The 17883-nt window shown below is 36.6% G+C and overlaps 1 protein-coding gene and 1 pseudogene across 1 annotated transcript; both read right to left on the minus strand.

Moving 5' to 3' along the window:
• Window positions 1-173: 173 nt before the first annotated feature.
• Window positions 174-7305, minus strand: LOC124871231 (taste receptor type 1 member 1-like). The gene is made up of 6 exons (XM_047370373.1): window positions 7121-7305; window positions 4490-4787; window positions 3638-4354; window positions 1914-2120; window positions 1313-1433; window positions 174-1102 (listed from the first exon to the last, which is right to left on the minus strand). Exons 1-6 carry the CDS (start codon window positions 7303-7305, stop codon window positions 174-176), a joined length of 2457 nt encoding a protein of 818 aa, XP_047226329.1.
• A 7122-nt stretch (window positions 7306-14427) lies between these two features.
• On the minus strand, window positions 14428-16766 carry LOC124864926 (annotated as a pseudogene).
• Window positions 16767-17883: the final 1117 nt, after the last annotated feature.

The following is a 17883-nucleotide window of genomic DNA, read 5'->3' on the forward strand; positions in this document are numbered from 1 at the left end:
TTATGCCACAGCTGGTTTTGTTAAAACACTATCTATTAACTGGTATTCCACCCCACTACTTGGTTGAGTGGAAGGTTGGAATTAATTAAAATAATGGATTATGGATTTTTTTCAACATCTTTACCAGGGGTGCCAATACATGTGACCAACACTGTAATATTTAGTGGGAACATCTACTTGCTGATTGTTTTGGTGTAGTTCTGAATGAGACCCTGGAAGTATTGCGGTGTGTTTTTGTGAGACTGAAAAATGATGATGTAACATTTTGGCAGAAAATACCATAGTAAAAAAGAGTATAGGCTGCAGAGCACTGCAAGAGCGTTTAGAGATTGGATAAATCTTCCATGGTAAAGCATGTAGATGGTGACGAACAAGGTCCAGGTGAGAATCAGCAGCAGTAGGCAGAAGGTTATGGCTTTGGCTTCATTGTAATTCTTTGGAAGGTCTTTTCCCATGTAGGAGAAAATAAAGCAAAGGCAGCCCAATAGTACAAGTAAAAGGAAAGTACAAGAATTTGCTTCTAAATTCAAAGAACAGAAAAGGACAATTTTGTTTTGGTGCCATGTTGTTTCATTGTACGGTCCCGGAGGATCATAGGAAAAACTAATAATAAGTAGCAGGGCTTGAGCTGTGAATGCTCCAGTGATGAGCAGCCATTGGCCATGATATTTTGTCCACCAGCTTTGGAGTTTGGGGAACTTGGCAGCTATTTTAAAAATGCAAACAATCTGAAAAGAGCGCACAACAAAACATGCCAGACAAACTGTGAAGAACAACAGAAAAGGAAAGTACCTTAAGATGCACGAAGCATTTGTGGGCTTACCAAAGTAAAAGAACACGCTAACACTACAAAGAATGAGGCAGCCTAAACTCAGGAAGCACATTGGCCCTCCAGCAGATCTGACAACAGGCGTGTTGTAGTTTATGGCAAAGAGAACAAGTATAGCTCCGCTGAGTCCTACTAAGGTGCAGGCTCCAAGCATGATCAGTACAGCCCCCCTGTCTGTGAATGGTATGTATTCCACCAGCCGCAGGTTACACGATGTACTTCCTTCTTTGGACCACCCTGTCTCCTTACAGCTGATGCAGTTGTAGGGATCCTCTAAAAATAGACACACAACTTAAAATCCCCTTTATTTAAAGAATTCTGACAGAGTTAAGAAAACAATTTTAGAAGTGCTAACTGGGAGGATTTTTTTTACTGATTTTTTTATAATGTGGTCATAACTGGCATGTTTATTGAAACCATTCAAAAAGTTTAAAATTAGATAATATTAAATCAGCAATCCCACATCTGGTTATTTTTATGTACCTGTAACATTGATGTATGTTTCATTTGGACAGATTTCACATGTAAAGCAGCATATGTGGAGGTCATTTTGCTTTCTTGCATATCCTTCAGGACATTCTGGGGAACAAACAGAAGTGGGAACCTGTTTGAAGAGCAATAAACAGACAAAAGATGAACACACAAAAAAGATAAAAACATATAGCGTATAGTGCATTTACAACTTTTAAAAGGTATTGTTTGTGACATTTTTTATTATATTTGGTAAAGCCTGGTTAATGTTTTTGTGTTTGTCATGATACACTTTGTGTTTTAAACATATACATTTATTAACATGGAATCTGAAAAGCAAAAGATTAACAATCTGTCGTCTGCTAAACCAGTTTAACCTTTAATGAATATTCCAATTATTTTTCAGCTAATTTGTAAAAAAACTTGATTCCCATCAAATGTAGCATCCATCCATCCATCCATCCATCCATCCATCCATCCATCCATCCATCCATCCATCCATCCATCCATCCATCCATCCATCCATCCATCCATCCATCCATCCATCGTCCGTCCGTCCGTCCATCCGTCCGTCCGTCCATCCATCCATTCACTCAAATAAGAGAGTCCTTACTTCTCCATTTGTGTACCAGAGGATTTCGGTGCTGTTGATGTAGAAATGGACTGTTGGGTTAAACTGATAAAATCCAATCCTCTGTGCATCACCAGCATGGTTCCAGAAAACAAGAAAGTACAGTCCAAACTTGAGGTCACCATTTTTATCAAACTGAATAGTCCGGTTTAACAGAGTAAAATTGGACTTCTGGAGCTCTGTTAGAACCTAAATTGGATAAACAATATTTAAATTAACAATTTACCATTTGATGTCAGAATAAATTTTTTCCCTCCAGCTACATCTCAAAGTAATATTCAAAGTAATGTACCTGAATATGTACAATATTCATACACTAAACTACAGTCTTTGTGTTATTTTGAATTTATCTATTCAATATTGTTTTTTCACACATGTGAGGCTAAATATGTTTTAATTAATACCTTCAAAAATTTATTATAAAATAAAATGATAAATTTGACAAATACAATTTTTAATTTTTGAGCAATAATTTTTTATACTTTGCAAAGAACAAAAAAAAAAAAAAAAAAATACAATCCATGCATTTATTTGAGCTTTCAGTAGACTATAGGAAAATAACTATATATATATAATAATTACATAAAATAATTTAAAGATTAATAAATATTAAAAAGATGTGACAAGGGTCTCAGATAAATGAAAGAACATATTGAACAACAAAAACCTTATATCACTAATAATAAAAGTAAAGCAGCTGTCCAGAGTATGAATAATTAGCTCCTCACTTTATTCGGAACAAATTATTCTCACTCACTTGCAGCCCAGTTTTAGTTCTCTTGGATTTGGTGGAATTATTTTATGCTCAGCTCTGTTGAGGTTCCACCACAACATAGTGAACTTTGACTGGGCCATTCCAACACTTTACTTTCTTTTTCAGTAGTTTAGGTGGAGATGCTGTTGGTCTTCAGATCATTTGCTAATTTTTAGTAATGTTTTAGCTCTTTGAAAAATTCTCTTTTGTTTGATTCCAGTGTAGTTTGGTGTAAAAAAAAAAAGGAATTAATCGTGAACCAAGTGAAAGCAAGACGTTTAGGACTTGTTTTTGCATGAAACATTTTCTGATTGTACTGTGATGAAATTAAAGTTAAACCAAGACTAAATTAATACTTGCACAACCGGGAACATAAATCTTGTATTTCTTTTCTCAGGGCTTATCCAAGCAGTGCAAGGTCTGACCCCAGGGTTACTTTTCCTTAATGTCATTGATAACCATTCTAATATTTTTTATAGGGGAATGAACATCATAATTGATAGTACTGTAGTTTATTTGTTTCGAAATGGTCTTCGATTCCCTGTTGATGGATAGCAACATTTACCTCTTAAAGTTTAAATGCATTTCCTCTTTGGCATTGTGTTAAAGCTACCAAAAACATTCTAAACCACTGGTTTGCAGATCTGCTCAAACTTGATAAGTTCAAGTATATTAAATCATATTTGCTGAACTTTAGATCTTAGAATCAAATCTAATGTGCTTTCTTTGTGCAACAGTTGTTATTATAACTGTCTTACAGTGAATGCGAATAGGAAATACTGTTATGACCCTGTTTTGACCCTGTATTGACTCAGTCAATATCCTACATGTTTGTACATGAAATAGACACAAAAGACAACATAAAACTTTCCCAGATCCAACAACCAATCAGCCATGAAATATGGCTAGGTTTAATCTTACAACTGGACTTGATTGATGATTACATACTTACCATCTTTGGATAAGCTGTAATATTATTACATCCCCCTTCTCCACACTGCAGGGTCCTGTGCAAGGCATGAGCAATTGCATAAACAGCAGAATAAACAGGGAAAGAGAAGGACGGGTCGGCCTCGAGGATATCGTTTGCACTCCAGTCACTGCAGTTGGAAATCTGATTGCAAAACATCTGCTGTCCATTGTAGCCACACTGGCCCTCAGCAGAATGGATGAAATCACCAAAACCAGGAACTTTTACTACCGACTGAGCCACACCAAGTACAGTTCCAATATTTCTGATTTCTTTCATCTTAGGCAGTCGTTTGTTCAAAGACCATGCATCATTTGCTATCCAAACTTTGTTGGTGATGTTGAAGCGGACAGCTGACTCAATGAGAGCTTCAGCAGCCAATTCGGCAGCAAAAACAATGATTACATGTATGTGATGTAGTTCAATCTGTTGGAACATCCTAGAAAAATTGAAGTCGGTGTTGAGGTCTTTGGTGTATGCAATGCAGATCTCAGTGTCCCTGATCCGATTTATGAATAAGTCTAAGCCATCATTGCCATGATCATCAGCAGTGTAAAGGAAAGCAATCCAGTGCCATTCAAAGTGCTTCAAAATTGTAACAATCACCTCTATAACAGCACTGTTGGGATGCACTGTTCGTAGGAATGATGGGAATTGAGCTTTCTTTGAAAAAATAGAAGTAGATGATCCATAATTAACCTGTCAAAGAAGAGTAGCAGAAAAAAAAGCTGTCATTACTTAAAAAAAGTCACTTTTTTTGGTCCATTGAAATATCTTCATCACACATGCTATTATGAAGACTTGCCTTGTAAAGGTGATTCAATAAATACTTACCATAGGAATGAGATCAACCATAAAAAACGGGGCTACAGTCAAGGCCTGAGTGCTTGTGGAAGGACCAACCACTGCTATGACTTTGGATAGTCTTGTGGTCGGCTCAGCCCAAGGCTGGATCTGACCATTGACTGAGATGAGTTTAAAAATTCCGGGAAAACTACGCATGTCTGAGCAGTGATCAAACATTTCATAGCCCAGAGTTACATTTGGAAGCAGGCTGGTGGAGTTGTTGATTTCCTCTACAGTGAATCTCATCAACTGAAACCGGCGATAATTGGAGATACTGAAATGTTGGCTGAGGACAGGAAGACAAGGAATCAGAACAAAGTTTATCTATCTATCTATCTATCTATCTATCTATCTATCTATCTATCTATCTATCTATCTATCTATCTATCTATCTATCTATCTATCTATCTATCTATCTATCTATCTATCTATCTATCTATCTATCTATCTATCTATCTATCTATCTATCTATCTATCTATCTATCTATCTATCTATCTATCTATCTATCTATCTATCTATCTATCTATCTATCTATCTATCTATCTATCTATCTATCTATCTATCTATCTATCTATCTATCTATCTATCTATCTATCTATCTATCTATCTATCTATCTATCTATCTATCTATCTATCTATCTATCTATCTATCTATCTATCTATCTATCTATCTATCTATCTATCTATCTATCTATCTATCTATCTATCTATCTATCTATCTATCTATCTATCTATCTATCTATCTATCTATCTATCTATCTATCTATCTATCTATCTATCTATCTATCTATCTATCTATCTATCTATCTACAGTACAGACCAAGATAAGTCAGGACTACAAAGTTAATATCAGACAGAGATAACTTGAGTAAAAACAAATGGCAACTGTTGTTGGTATATACCGTACAGACCAAAAGTTTGGACACACCTTCTCATTCAAAGAGTTTTCTTTATTTTCATGACTATGAATATTGTAGCTTCACACTGAAGGCATCAAAACTATGAATTAACACATGAATTAACACATGTGAAATTATATACTGAACAAAAAAATGTGAAACAACTGAAAATATGTCTTATATTCTAGGTTCTTCAAAGTAACCACCTTTTGCTTTGATTACTGCTCCGCACACTCTTGGCATTCTGTTGATGAGCTTCAAGAGGTAGTCACCTGAAATGGTTTTCCAACAGTCTTGAAGGAGTTCCCAGAGATGCTTAGCACTTGTTGGCCCTTTTGTCTTCACTCTGCGGTCCAGCTCACCCCAAACCATCTCGATAGGGTTCAGGTCCGGTGACTGTGGAGGCTAGGTCATCTGGCGCAGCACCCCATCACTCTCCTTCTTGGTCAAATAGCCCTTACACAGCCTGGAGGTGTGTTTGGGGTCATTGTCCTGTTGAAAAATAAATGATGGTCCAACTAAACGCAAACCGGATGGAATAGCATGCCGCTGCAAGATGCTGTGGTAGCCATGCTGGTTCAGTATGCCTTCAATTTTGAATAAATCCCCAACAGTGTCACCAGCAAAGCACCCCCACACCATCACACCTCCTCCTCCATGCTTCACGATGGGAACCAGGCATGTAGAGTCCATCCATTCACCTCTTCTGCGCCGTACAAAGACATGGTGGTTGGAACCAACGATCTCAAACTTGGACTCATCAGACCAAAGCACAGATTTCCACTGGTCTAATGTCCATTCCTTGTGTTCTTTAGCCCAAACAAGTCACTTCTGCTTGTTGCCTGTTCTCAGCAGCGGTTTCCTTGCAGCTATTTTACACAGGCTCCTCTTAACAGTTGTTCTAGAGATGTGTCTGCTGCTAGAACTCTGTGTGGCATTGACCTGTTCTCTAATCTGAGCTGCTGTTAACCTGCTATTTCTGAGGCTGGTGACTCGGATGAACTTATCGTCCGCAGCAGAGGTGACTCTTGGTCTTCCTTTCCTGGGGCGGTCCTCATGTGAGCCAGTTTCTTTGTAGCGCTTGATGTTTTTTGCGACTGCACTTGGGGACACTTTCAAAGTTTTCCCAATTGTTCAGACTGACTGACCTTCATTTCTTAAAGTAATGATGGCCACTCGTTTTTCTTTACTTAGCTGTTTTTTTCTTCCCATAATACAAATTCTAACAGTCTATTCAGTAGGACTATCAGCTGTGTACTGTATCCACCTCCTGCACAACACAACTGATGGTCCCAACCCCATTTATAAGGCTTGAAAGCCCACTTATTAAACCTAACAGGGCACACCTGTGAATTGAAAACTATTTCAGGTGACTGCCTCTTGAAGCTCATCAACAGAATACCAAGAGTGTGTGGAGCAGTAATCAAAGCAAAAGGTGGCTACTTTGAAGAACCTAGAATATAAGACATATTTTCAGTTGTTTCACACTTTTTTGTTCAGTATATAATTCCACATGTGTTAATTCATAGTTTTGATGCCTTCAGTGTGAAGCTACAATATTCATAGTCATGAAAATAAAGACAACTCTTTGAATGAGAAGGTGTGTCCAAACTTTTGGTCTGTATGGTATATACCAACAACAGTTGCTATTTGTTTTTACTCAAGTTATCTCTGTCTGATATCTGTCCTGACTTATCTCCTTGTAATTATTTTACCCACCTTGAGCACTCGAGGACTTCTGGTCGGACATGGCGATCAGGGCCGCTGGCATAATGAATATCAAAGAGTCCACCTATCAAAAAATCCCCATCCAGGTGAAACTCTGAGGTTGGAGCAGTGCGTTGAGTCAAAGCATGCAGAAAAGTTTCAAACACAAACACAGAAACAAGAAGAAGGTGTTTCATTTCGGCAGCCCTTCTCATCTGATGTGTGTTGCAGTAAAAATGAGCTCTGTTTATAGTGCGTTGTGATAAACTGGTGTTGGTCAAGCCTCTGGCATTCCTTTCCATGCATGTGAAAATACATGACATCTGATAAATACAGACCTGTAAATGGTTGAATTGGTTCTAACAAATCAGTATGCAAAAGAGTCATGAGAAGTGCTGGACAACGTTTACCAACAGCACAAACAGGCAAGTTAAATGATTCTATCAGGTATAAAAAATAGTAAAAATCTTCAGCATCTTAGATATTAGTCGTTTTTTTGACAAAGCAAATTTGTTTTTACTGATTTTATAACAATAAAACTGATTTTCATTCAAGATGATTCAATGGATTTTAAGTCCATTGAATATATATATATATATATATATATATATATAATGGACATAAAAGTTGTTTAGACAAACTAGCCTGTTCACATTTTGAGAGCCCAAGGCAGCTTTTTTTTATTATTATGTGACCTGCAAGTGAGAACAGCCTCTGACGTGGGACAAAAATGAAAGTTAATTTCTGAGTTTGTCTGATGCTGACTTAGTAATTTTGGTTCTGAAGCCAGTTATTATCGAGTTTGGGCTGCCGACACCTCTTGTTCGTACTCAGACCGGTGTTTCTGTGCTCACTCCAACATGCTTTGCATTTAGATGGTGGCATAGGGTTGAAGTGCTTCGGTGGTATGCAAACTCCTTTTTGCACAATTTGCACAAAACCACGCCTTTATCAAGGCTTCCATCAGGTATTGTTTTTAAATTAAATTTGCCCTTTCATCTGCCCTAACAACATGCTTTTATTTGATTCCTGAAATTTGCTAGCCATTGGCTGTGTCCAAATTCAGGGGCTGCACCCTCAAAGGACCCTCTGCTGTGGTGCTTGAGGCACCCAAGGGTTGTTAAGCTGCGTCATTATGTATGTAATTTGTTTCTTTTTATTTTTATGATCCTCCTGAGGAGTTGTTGACCTCCCCCACTCGTCATTAGATCACTACATTTTGTAACCATCATCGTCACTGTTCACAGCAGCTGGTCTGTCATCTCAGCCTGTGTCCTGACCAGAGATTATTTCTTCTCTGTTATTCAGTTGCGCAGGGTGCCTCTGAGTGTGAAGGCTGAGTTTGAAGTTGTTCTGTGCGAGCAAATGCTATATGTTTGTGGTCCAGACGGACCCAGTAAGACATAGACCACATCCTGCTTTGCTTTTAATCCACTAGCAATAGCGTTAAAAGGCAAAGTTTATACTAAATAGAACATAGGTTCTGTGTTGTAACCCCAGATTCTAAGCGCAGCCGTTTGAGCTCTTGGGCTCACAGGTTCCCTCACTGGTGGGTGTGGACTAAATTTTTTCATTGATGCGCTGTGCACGATAGATACATATAGTAGGGAAAATAAATAAATACAGATTGTAAAAGGGAGATTGTAAAGGGTATATCTTAAAAAGCGAAAGGAATATATACTTATACTGCTGATTGTTTTTGCTTTCTAGCTCTGTTGTGTCACTAAAATGACAAATAAAAATCTGAAACCAACCCATAATAGGGTTGTTATTCAAGTTTATCTCGTTCAAACAACCCTGCTTTCCCCTGGTTCCTCATATTACGGTGGAGATGCCAACAGTCAAATGTAAGCTAGGCAGCACCACTGCTTCGGTAGCAAATCTAAAACACTGAGCCACTCAGGTTGTAAAGCATGTTATTGTGATTGCTATACAGTTATGTGTACCTGACAAAACAAAAAAAGAAAACACGATTTAGCACAGTGTCCTCAATCAAGCAGAGAGGGTGGAAGAAAATGCCTGATGTGAGAATCTCCTTGGAGTGAATTGGTCAAAAGCCCACCAGTAAAATCACAAAGTGGTCTCTGAAGTGAACTCAATTATTTAAGGTTACTTTGCATAATACATAACAAGTTTAGACATATTGTGTTACATCAATTAAATATTCTTAATTTTTTTATTGATTAATTTAACTACGTTCAATGGTATTAAAATGTATGACCTCTAAGAGGGACTTGAAACTTTATTTTATAAGTGTATTTGTATAGTACTTTGTAAATGCTGAGTGTATTAAGAAAGTGTAACAGAAGTATTTTGCAGCTCCATACAGATTTTTCCCCAGGACGAACAACACAACCATCCGTGCTAACAAACCTGCATTTGAACTACCCCACACTGGCCACTCAGTTACATGTTACCAATATGTTTCACATTTGGTCAATAAATCCCCTCAAGGGCTACACTATGGATCTCTGAAGATCTGTTGCTTATTAGTTAATCTATTCTTCTTTAACCAAACAAGTAACAGCCAACAGTATTCTAGTAAATATTTATTTTCTGAAATAACTTCTTCCTCAAAATAGAAGAAGTAATAATGATATTTATAACGATATTTATTTTCACAATTCTTTATTTTATTTTTCTAAATACTTGATTTAAATACTTGAACTGATACTTGAACTAATTTCATATTTTTGTCTGTCTGATTAAGTAATTTTGTACAAATTAAGTCAGATGTTCAGTTACTCAGTGTAAGTTTTTACTCTTAAGATAACCCAAATGCCTAAGAGAACTAAATACACTAGGCATTGTATTAAACATAATTGTATAAATGTATAAAACACATAAAAATATTTAAAAAAAAGTATTTGGTGCTGTCATAGGAATAAAGATCTGACCTGTGTACATGCAATGCTTGTTGATTGGTTAGTGCATAGGTTATGAAAAAAAATACCCCAAAAATGAAACAGATGTGCAGCAGTGTAGTGAATTAAAAGCAGAGTCAGCATGTTGGCTTTAGGCCATCAAAGTAGCACGAATGATTACAGAAGCTGTAATTCAAAATATCACAACGGTTTATAGTAGATTTTACAGGGAGCAAAGAAGAGAACAATATTACTGTTATCAGGACAAATGAAGACGTGCAGCAGTAAATGTTTGAGCAATAACAGCTGGAAGATAACTAACCTGCTGACTGAGCAGCCAATACATGGGCCGGGGGTGTGCCTGGACAAGTCAAATGCCAACATAATGTCCTTTCTGAGGAAATGTTGTTGTTTATATCTGCAAGTATGGTCACAGCACACATATCTGCATAACATGTATTTGTGACATGTTGTTATAGAGACGCAGTCAGTATGTAACCATACACTTCTTATATACGTTACTGATATACTTGCATACAATACACTAAATAATTTTTATTTGATTATTGCAGTCTAATGAACTGTATTAAAATGTAATCAGTTTATACACTAATAACAACTATGAAAAAAACAAATAAGGAGCACAGTCTCATTATTTGTTGACACATTTCAACAAGATCAATCAAAACAGTCACAGAGATGCAAATTAATTTAGCCCTGGTCATTGGTCTATGTTTAAATCTACCTCCTCTTTCAAATGATGCTTGGACAATTCAATACTAGACCACTGAGTTCATTTGTTCAAGGAAGATTTGCAATCAGGCCACAGAAGAAAGTGATTGATGGCCAGTACTGTCACCTGAATTTGAATTCTGGTAGGCAGCTCTTAGAAAGGTGGAACAACTTGTCACCTTTGGGCGGAAGGGATGGGCATTTATTAAGCAAGACAAAATGGACATGAAAAGGCAAATTAAATCCAGGTTTTGTATTTTGATGTTTTATCTTTAGTGATGGACCTTCAAATGATGCTTGCGCAATTTAATACAAGACCAGTGAGTTCATTTGTTTAAGGAAGATTTGCAATCAGCCCACAGAATAAAGTAATTGATAGCCAGTACTGTCATTTGAATTTGAATTCTGGTAGGCAGCTCTTGGAAAGGTGTAACTACTTGTCCCCTTGAGGTGTAAGGGATGGGCACTTATTAGGCAAGACAAAAGGGACATGAAAAGGCTAAATTAAATCCAGGAGTTGTACATGTGTGGTAATTATAAAATATTACAACCATAAAAAGTACTCCAGAATGTTTTGGTATACAGAGGTGTGTAAAATCATGAAGTCACTGCAAGGCATTCAAGTTTGCCACTATAAAATAAGACAAAATCATAAATACCTCCCTTTGTATTAGAATTGTATTACTTAGCTATGTTGCTTTATAAAATAATGAAATCTTACTTCGATCTACCAGAAGTAACAAAAATGACACTGTGAAGGCGAGGAATGATAAAACTGAAGTGGTAAAAATGGAGGCGTTAAAATCAAGGCAGTGAATGAGAACAGGCAACATTAAATTTGATAACCTTAATATTTTTAACATTATTAAAAACCATGTTATCATTTTAACGACCTTCAAATTGACGGATTCTAATTTCCACAGAGGCGATATTAATCAGTTAATTGGTTTTTACAACACTCATTTTTACCATGTTCAGTATTTCAAACATTTAGTTCATTTCAAGTTCATTTTTGTTACTTTGACCCCTCATACATTCGGCAATGTGTAATTGCATTGGACTTGGTTGCTACGGTGATGCAAATGGGGAAACAAATGCAGACTCACATCAGCAGGTGCAGCAAACCTTTACTGGCATGACAAAAAGAAAGAAACAACAACGAGGCTTTGAGAAAAGGCAGGTGAAAACAAAGGTCTATGTACACTAAGGGTGGAAATGAGCAACACAGAGTATTTAAAAAGTAAAACTAGAACCAAAAAAACAAGAAAAACCAGGACACACAAACCAAGAAAACACAACATGCAGCTAAAGAAATTAAATATAATCTCAAGGAAATTATTGAAGAAATGCAAAATATATGATTACAAAATGCAGATCAACATTATAACGCAAAACAAAATCAGTGAACACTCCCATCTGAATTCAGTTACATATGTAAGACACTTAAAAATATTAATTGGTTGAGTAAAAGTTTAAAAGGGATGTAACTCAAGAAAAAACAAGAAAAAAAAACACAGATAAACAGTGATCTATGTTTTCATTACCTCCAGAATGATAACCTTGCAACCCCATGTTGGGGGCTGAATCAGCCTCCAGGACACCAACTACAGGCGCTGTATCCCCGCTGCAGTATGCCTGTCCATCTGTCTTCGGTGAGTAAAAATATCTTAGCTCAATAGAAAACTGTGTGAAGGCCACATGTGTGCTTTACAACTTCATGCGTGCCTTATTGAACAATACTTTTCAGAATTAAATTTCAGCGGCTTTTTCAAAGCCATCCACAAACCTCTTAAGAGCAAACCTTCCTTCATCCTATGTGTACATGAATGTTTCTGTCTTTGTTATATATGTGATTGTGGATTGTAGGTATTCCATTCATCCATCCATTGTCTTCCGCTAATCTGGGGTCGGGTCGCAGGGGCGAGAGCAGAGAGACCCAGACTTCCCTCTCTGAACGCACCATAACATTCCTCATACTATTATTATCATTGGTAAATCTTGTGTTTTAGAAAGGTTTTACACTTAGCCTGTCTTCCTTTAATTTAATGTTTTTCTGTAGCACTTTGGTCAGCATTGTTGTTTTTAAAGTGCTCTATAACTAGTGGTTTTGCGTTGTAGTAAATATATTTTTGAAAAGTAATCACTGCATTTTAAAATAAGAATCTTTACTGGCATTACATTTTTACTGTGATGAACACATACACATGCACAAAAACAGTGGGACACTCATCATAGCTACTACACTAAGCTTTGAGTAACCAGAAGTTATTGTTTAAATGTTTCTGTTTATTATACATTTGTCGTTAAGCTTATATTAAAACATATACACTTGATACCAATAAAAATGATGCCAGATTTTATTTAAATAATTGTTTTATTATGTCCATTGAAGTCTGAAGTTATACATATACCATTAATATGTGGTAGCATTACATTCAGGGAGTATGACTTGGGTAAAACATTTTGGCTTCTCACAATAGTTTGGTACAGATTTGGCCCATTCTTCCTGACAGAACTGGTGCAACTGAGTCAGGCTTGTTGGTCACTTTGTTCATACACACCTTTTCTATGGGACTAAGATCAGGACTTTGTTATGGCCACTACAAAAACAATGACTTTGTTGTCCTTAAGCCAGTTTGTAACAGGTCTGGTGGTATGCTTTGGGCCATTGCTCATTTGGAAGACTTGAAATGTTGCCTCAATATTTGCAAATAATATTTCCACTACACTGCTAAAAAGTGTTCCTTTTTACATAAAACAATGCTAAAAGGGCTAATACCCAGAATTTCAAGTGATTAATTGCTAAAATTAGACAAAAACACAGACATAAAAGCCAAGGAAACCACTCAGACCCTTTTACATTGAACTGATACATAGAGACACAATGGAAACAGGAACAGTTTGGGAGGGTAAAGAGAAAAGCTAATAACAAGCAACAAGGGCCTGAGCTGAGAATGACCCAGTGATGAGCAGCCACTGAGCATGATATTTTATCCACCAGGTTTGGAGTTTGGGGAACTTTGCAGCTATTTTAAAAATACAAACACTCTAAAAAGAGCGCACCACAAAACATGCCAGGAAAATTGTGGAGCAGAAAAGGAATGGGAAATACCTCATGACACAAGAGGTATTTGTGGTAGACTTTTAGGTGGCAATTGCTACTCAAACCCTTAGGGCTTAACAGATTAAACCTAAATCTGCCTGAGGTATGAAGAATTTTGGGTCTAACTGTAGACATATAGAACTCTCAAATGTCCAATTATTTACCTGTGACACTGACATACGTTTCTTGTGGACACATTTCACACCTGAAGCAACATTTATGGATTGAAGTTTGTTTTTTTTTGCAAATCCTGATAGACATTCTGTGGAGCATAATGCGATCGGCACCTGTACAAGACAGTTCATTAGCAACACACAGAAGGCAAGTGGAGCATTAAGAATGTTCTGGGGTTTGAAATTACAAAGGGAAAGAAAGTGAAACCATTTCTGATTGTAGGATGAAAGACTGTATTTTCCAGATCTGAGGTTTAATAAATAAAAAAAAAGAAATGAATGCAACATTCAGCACAAGCACAAGACCAAACCATATTATCATCAGATACTGTATATAGAACAATCATTGCCCACACATAAATCCCAGCCTGAATTAGTCAATATTTCTGAGTGTATTACCAAGAAACGCAATTTACTTCTTAATCTGTATGCCACTGAATTTGGATGTCATTGAGCAGAAGATGGGTTTAAATAGTAAAAGCCAACCTCCTGAGCATCACTGCTGTGGTTCCAGAAAACGACTGAAAGTTGTCCAAATTTGGGGTCTTTATTCTCATCAAATTGAACACTGTGGTATAATTTGACTTCTGGAGTCCGTCCAGCACTTAATATTAATTGTACAACATACAAAAGAATGTCATCAACATGCGTTCATGGCAAACTTTGAAAGTGGTTAGTAAATCAGTTTTTGAAATGCTCGTACTCGTAAATCAGTTTTTGAAATGCAATTGAATTAAACGTTACATCCACAAACAAAGCAGCACATAATTGTGAAAAAGTGTGTCCTACAACTGTTTATTGTCTTTCACTCTAACACTCCCGAATAAATTCTAGAGCAACTAATTGAAGTTTTAACTTCAGAGCAATAAAACAATATCACAATCTTTTGTTTTTTGTAACGTATCCTTAGAATTGTAGCACTCAGAATTGCTATTTTAGTGCTGAGAACAAGCCCAGCAGATTTACTTTCATTTGTGGAGCAATACGCCTAACACTAAAATTCTCCGCCCAATATATATATAAAAAACGTTGGTGCCATGATTCATGTCAGTCCACTTGGTGTAACAGATCTCCTATGTGTGATCACTCCTTTTTAATTGCAGACTAATGAGCAGATCTAATCTGATGCAGGTGTTAGTTTTCCGAATGAAAATTTCCAGGGTGATTCCATAAATTTTCCCTCTGCTTGAGCTAAAACAGTGACTGTTACTGACTACATACCCCCCAGACTGGTGATTCAATATTTTTGCCAGTGGTTGTATTAGCCATGGACCTGACAAATCTGACCCTTATGGAAAAGCACCCAGTTTAAAGATTTGTAGTTGTAAAAAAAAAAATGTTTGTTCATTTTTATTCTAGTTCAGTCTTAAGTATTTGTTTTATTTTGGATTGATCTTTACTTACCATATATGGCTCCACTGAAATATTATCATTGCATCTGCCAGCTTCACATTCTAGGATGTTGTGTAAGGCACGAGCAACTGCATGTACAGCAGAATAAACTGGGAAAGAGAACAACGGATCTGCTGCAATAATGTTTCCAGCGGTCATATTTCTGCAGTTGCAAACCTGATTACACAACGTCTGCTGGTCAGTGTCTGCTTTGCGTCCCTGACCTCTAGTAAAGTAGATAAAATCATCGAAACCAGGAATTGTTACTATTGGCTGAGCCACCCCGAGCACGGTTCCAATACTTCTGATTCCCTCCATCTTTGGGAGCACTTTGTTTAAAGACCACTTGTCATCTGCTATCCACATTTTGTTGGTGACATTCAGCTGAATTGCAGTTTTAATGACTGCTTCAGCATCAAGCTTTGGAGCAAAAACAACAATAACATTTCTTTTCTGTGCCTCTATCTGTTTGAAGATTAGTGAGTGATCTGTGTTTTAACTGAATGTCTTGGTATAGGCCAGGCAGATGTTATCATCGCAGTTAAGAAAGGCAACCCAGCGCCAGTTGAAGTGCTGAAGAAATGTGACAATCGCATCTACAGTGTGTGTATTAGAGTGCACTGTTCGTAGAAAAGAGGGGTATTTGTACTTTTCAGAAAAAACTGAAGCAGAGCATCCATAACTGACCTCTTGGGAATACATAAACATATATTTTTATGTAAAATTAGGACATAACGTGTTTAGTAGTAATGGAAAATAAATGCTAATAACTAAGTAAAAGACACGCAAAACACATCATTTGGATATTTACCATAGGAATGAGATCGATCATGAAAAACGGGGCTACAGTCCGGCCCTGAGTGCTTGTGAAAGGTCCGACCAGCGCTATAACTTTGGACCGAATGTTTGATGGTTGGGACTGGACGAAGCCATTGACTGACCTGAGTTTGAGGATTCCTGGGAAGCTAAGTGTGTCTGAGCAGTGATCAAACATCTCATAACCAAGGGTAACATTTGGCAGCAGGGTGGTGGAGTTATTTATTTCCTCAACCGCGAATCTCATCAACTGAAACCTCCGGTAATTTGGAAGAAGGAAAATTTCCCTATAGAAAAAAAAAAAACGCATTGGAGATGCAGCAGATTTTCCATTTTCTATTACAGATATTATTTTTAAAGCTCAAATGCTCTATCATTTCTATTTTTCAAAAGAGTTAGTCTTTCCAGCAACAACTTAACTAATGAATTTATGTGACTGACCTGGAACAGTCAATTGCTTCAGGTCTGTTTCTATAAAGAGCTGAGCTGACAGAATGGATGTCAAAAAGTCCATCTAGTAAATAATCTACTTCCAAATGAAAACTCCAAGGGTCTCTGTGTGAATTTCGTGATGCCATGGAGGAAAAATCTCACCTTTAATCGATTGTTTTCTCTTTCAAACTGTCTGTGAGTAAATGTGGTATTTATTGCCACAGCTTGTTTTTCATTTTTATTTTGAGTTCCCATATTAGCCATCCCTGGCTGTGGGCTGTAGCCCTTTTTGTCTGTTTAAGCCTCCTGCCAGAGCTGAGTGGAGTAAACCCACACATGCTGAAGTATAATAAGACCATGAGATTTGAAACAGGAATCTCTATGATTCTTAATCAGTGCACCATGTAAAAATCTTTATATTTAAACAATAGCGTAGCTACAACCATAACTTATAGGGAAACTTTGTGCTTTTGAAGATTTAAACAAAAAGAAAATACAAGTGAGTTAGGATTTGCACAAAACTTTATTTCTTTGATCAAACATTTTTAAACAACAACAAATGTTTAGCTTCTTACAGAAATTGTTCCATAAGGAGAACAAAACTGAAACCATGTGAGGTGGCCACGATTTTACATGAGAATAACAGAATTTAATGAAGTCCCTTGTGCTTGTATTTTACATGGCATGAAGAGGAAAAAAAAAAAAAAAAAAGTAAAACAAAAAAGAGCCATTGCTATAGTAATACATATACAGTACAGCATGTAAAGTGCAATATATTTGTCTGATTAGATGTCAGCATTGGTTATTTAAAAATCTCATTTAACTTTTATTTTTATTTGCTATAATAGTTTTCGTTGTCTATCTGTCCATTTAAAAAGGCAAAAGTAAGTTTAATTTAGTATTAGCAAATTCTAACAGAAGAAATCCCAGTCTCATTACAAACAGCTGCCGTTCGTTTCTGTACCTCACATTTATTTGCATATCTGTAAAACATATTTTAAATGTCATCTTAAACTCTTTTTCTTTTGATCGGCTTTTACCCAGCTGTCACAGTCACTCCAAATGTGGTGTCCAAATTTATCATTGACTTTGAAACTTCTGCTTTTATGACACCTGCTGGTGGTTTAGTGCATACACATTTTAAAAGGGGTAGCAAGAAACAAAAATAACAATATAACAATAAAACATTCTAATAATGTGGTCAAAACTAAAGCAAAAGAACAAAAAAAAAAAAAAAAAAATTAACTAATTGTCAAATCTTTA

The sequence above is a fragment of the Girardinichthys multiradiatus genome, chromosome 1 (assembly GCF_021462225.1).
Source record: "Girardinichthys multiradiatus isolate DD_20200921_A chromosome 1, DD_fGirMul_XY1, whole genome shotgun sequence".
Classification (NCBI taxonomy): Eukaryota; Metazoa; Chordata; class Actinopteri; order Cyprinodontiformes; family Goodeidae; genus Girardinichthys; species Girardinichthys multiradiatus.

Coding starts and splice junctions, on each gene's coding strand:
- LOC124871231 (XM_047370373.1), bottom strand. CDS start 7,305: ATGAAACACCTTCTTCTTGTTTCTGTGTTTGTGTTTGAAACTTTTCTG. Junction 4,788..7,120: donor GAAGTCCTCGAGTGCTCAAG/GTGGGTAAAATA, acceptor TCCTGTCCTCAG/CCAACATTTCAGTATCTCCA. Junction 4,355..4,489: donor TGGTTGATCTCATTCCTATG/GTAAGTATTTAT, acceptor CTTCTTTGACAG/GTTAATTATGGATCATCTAC.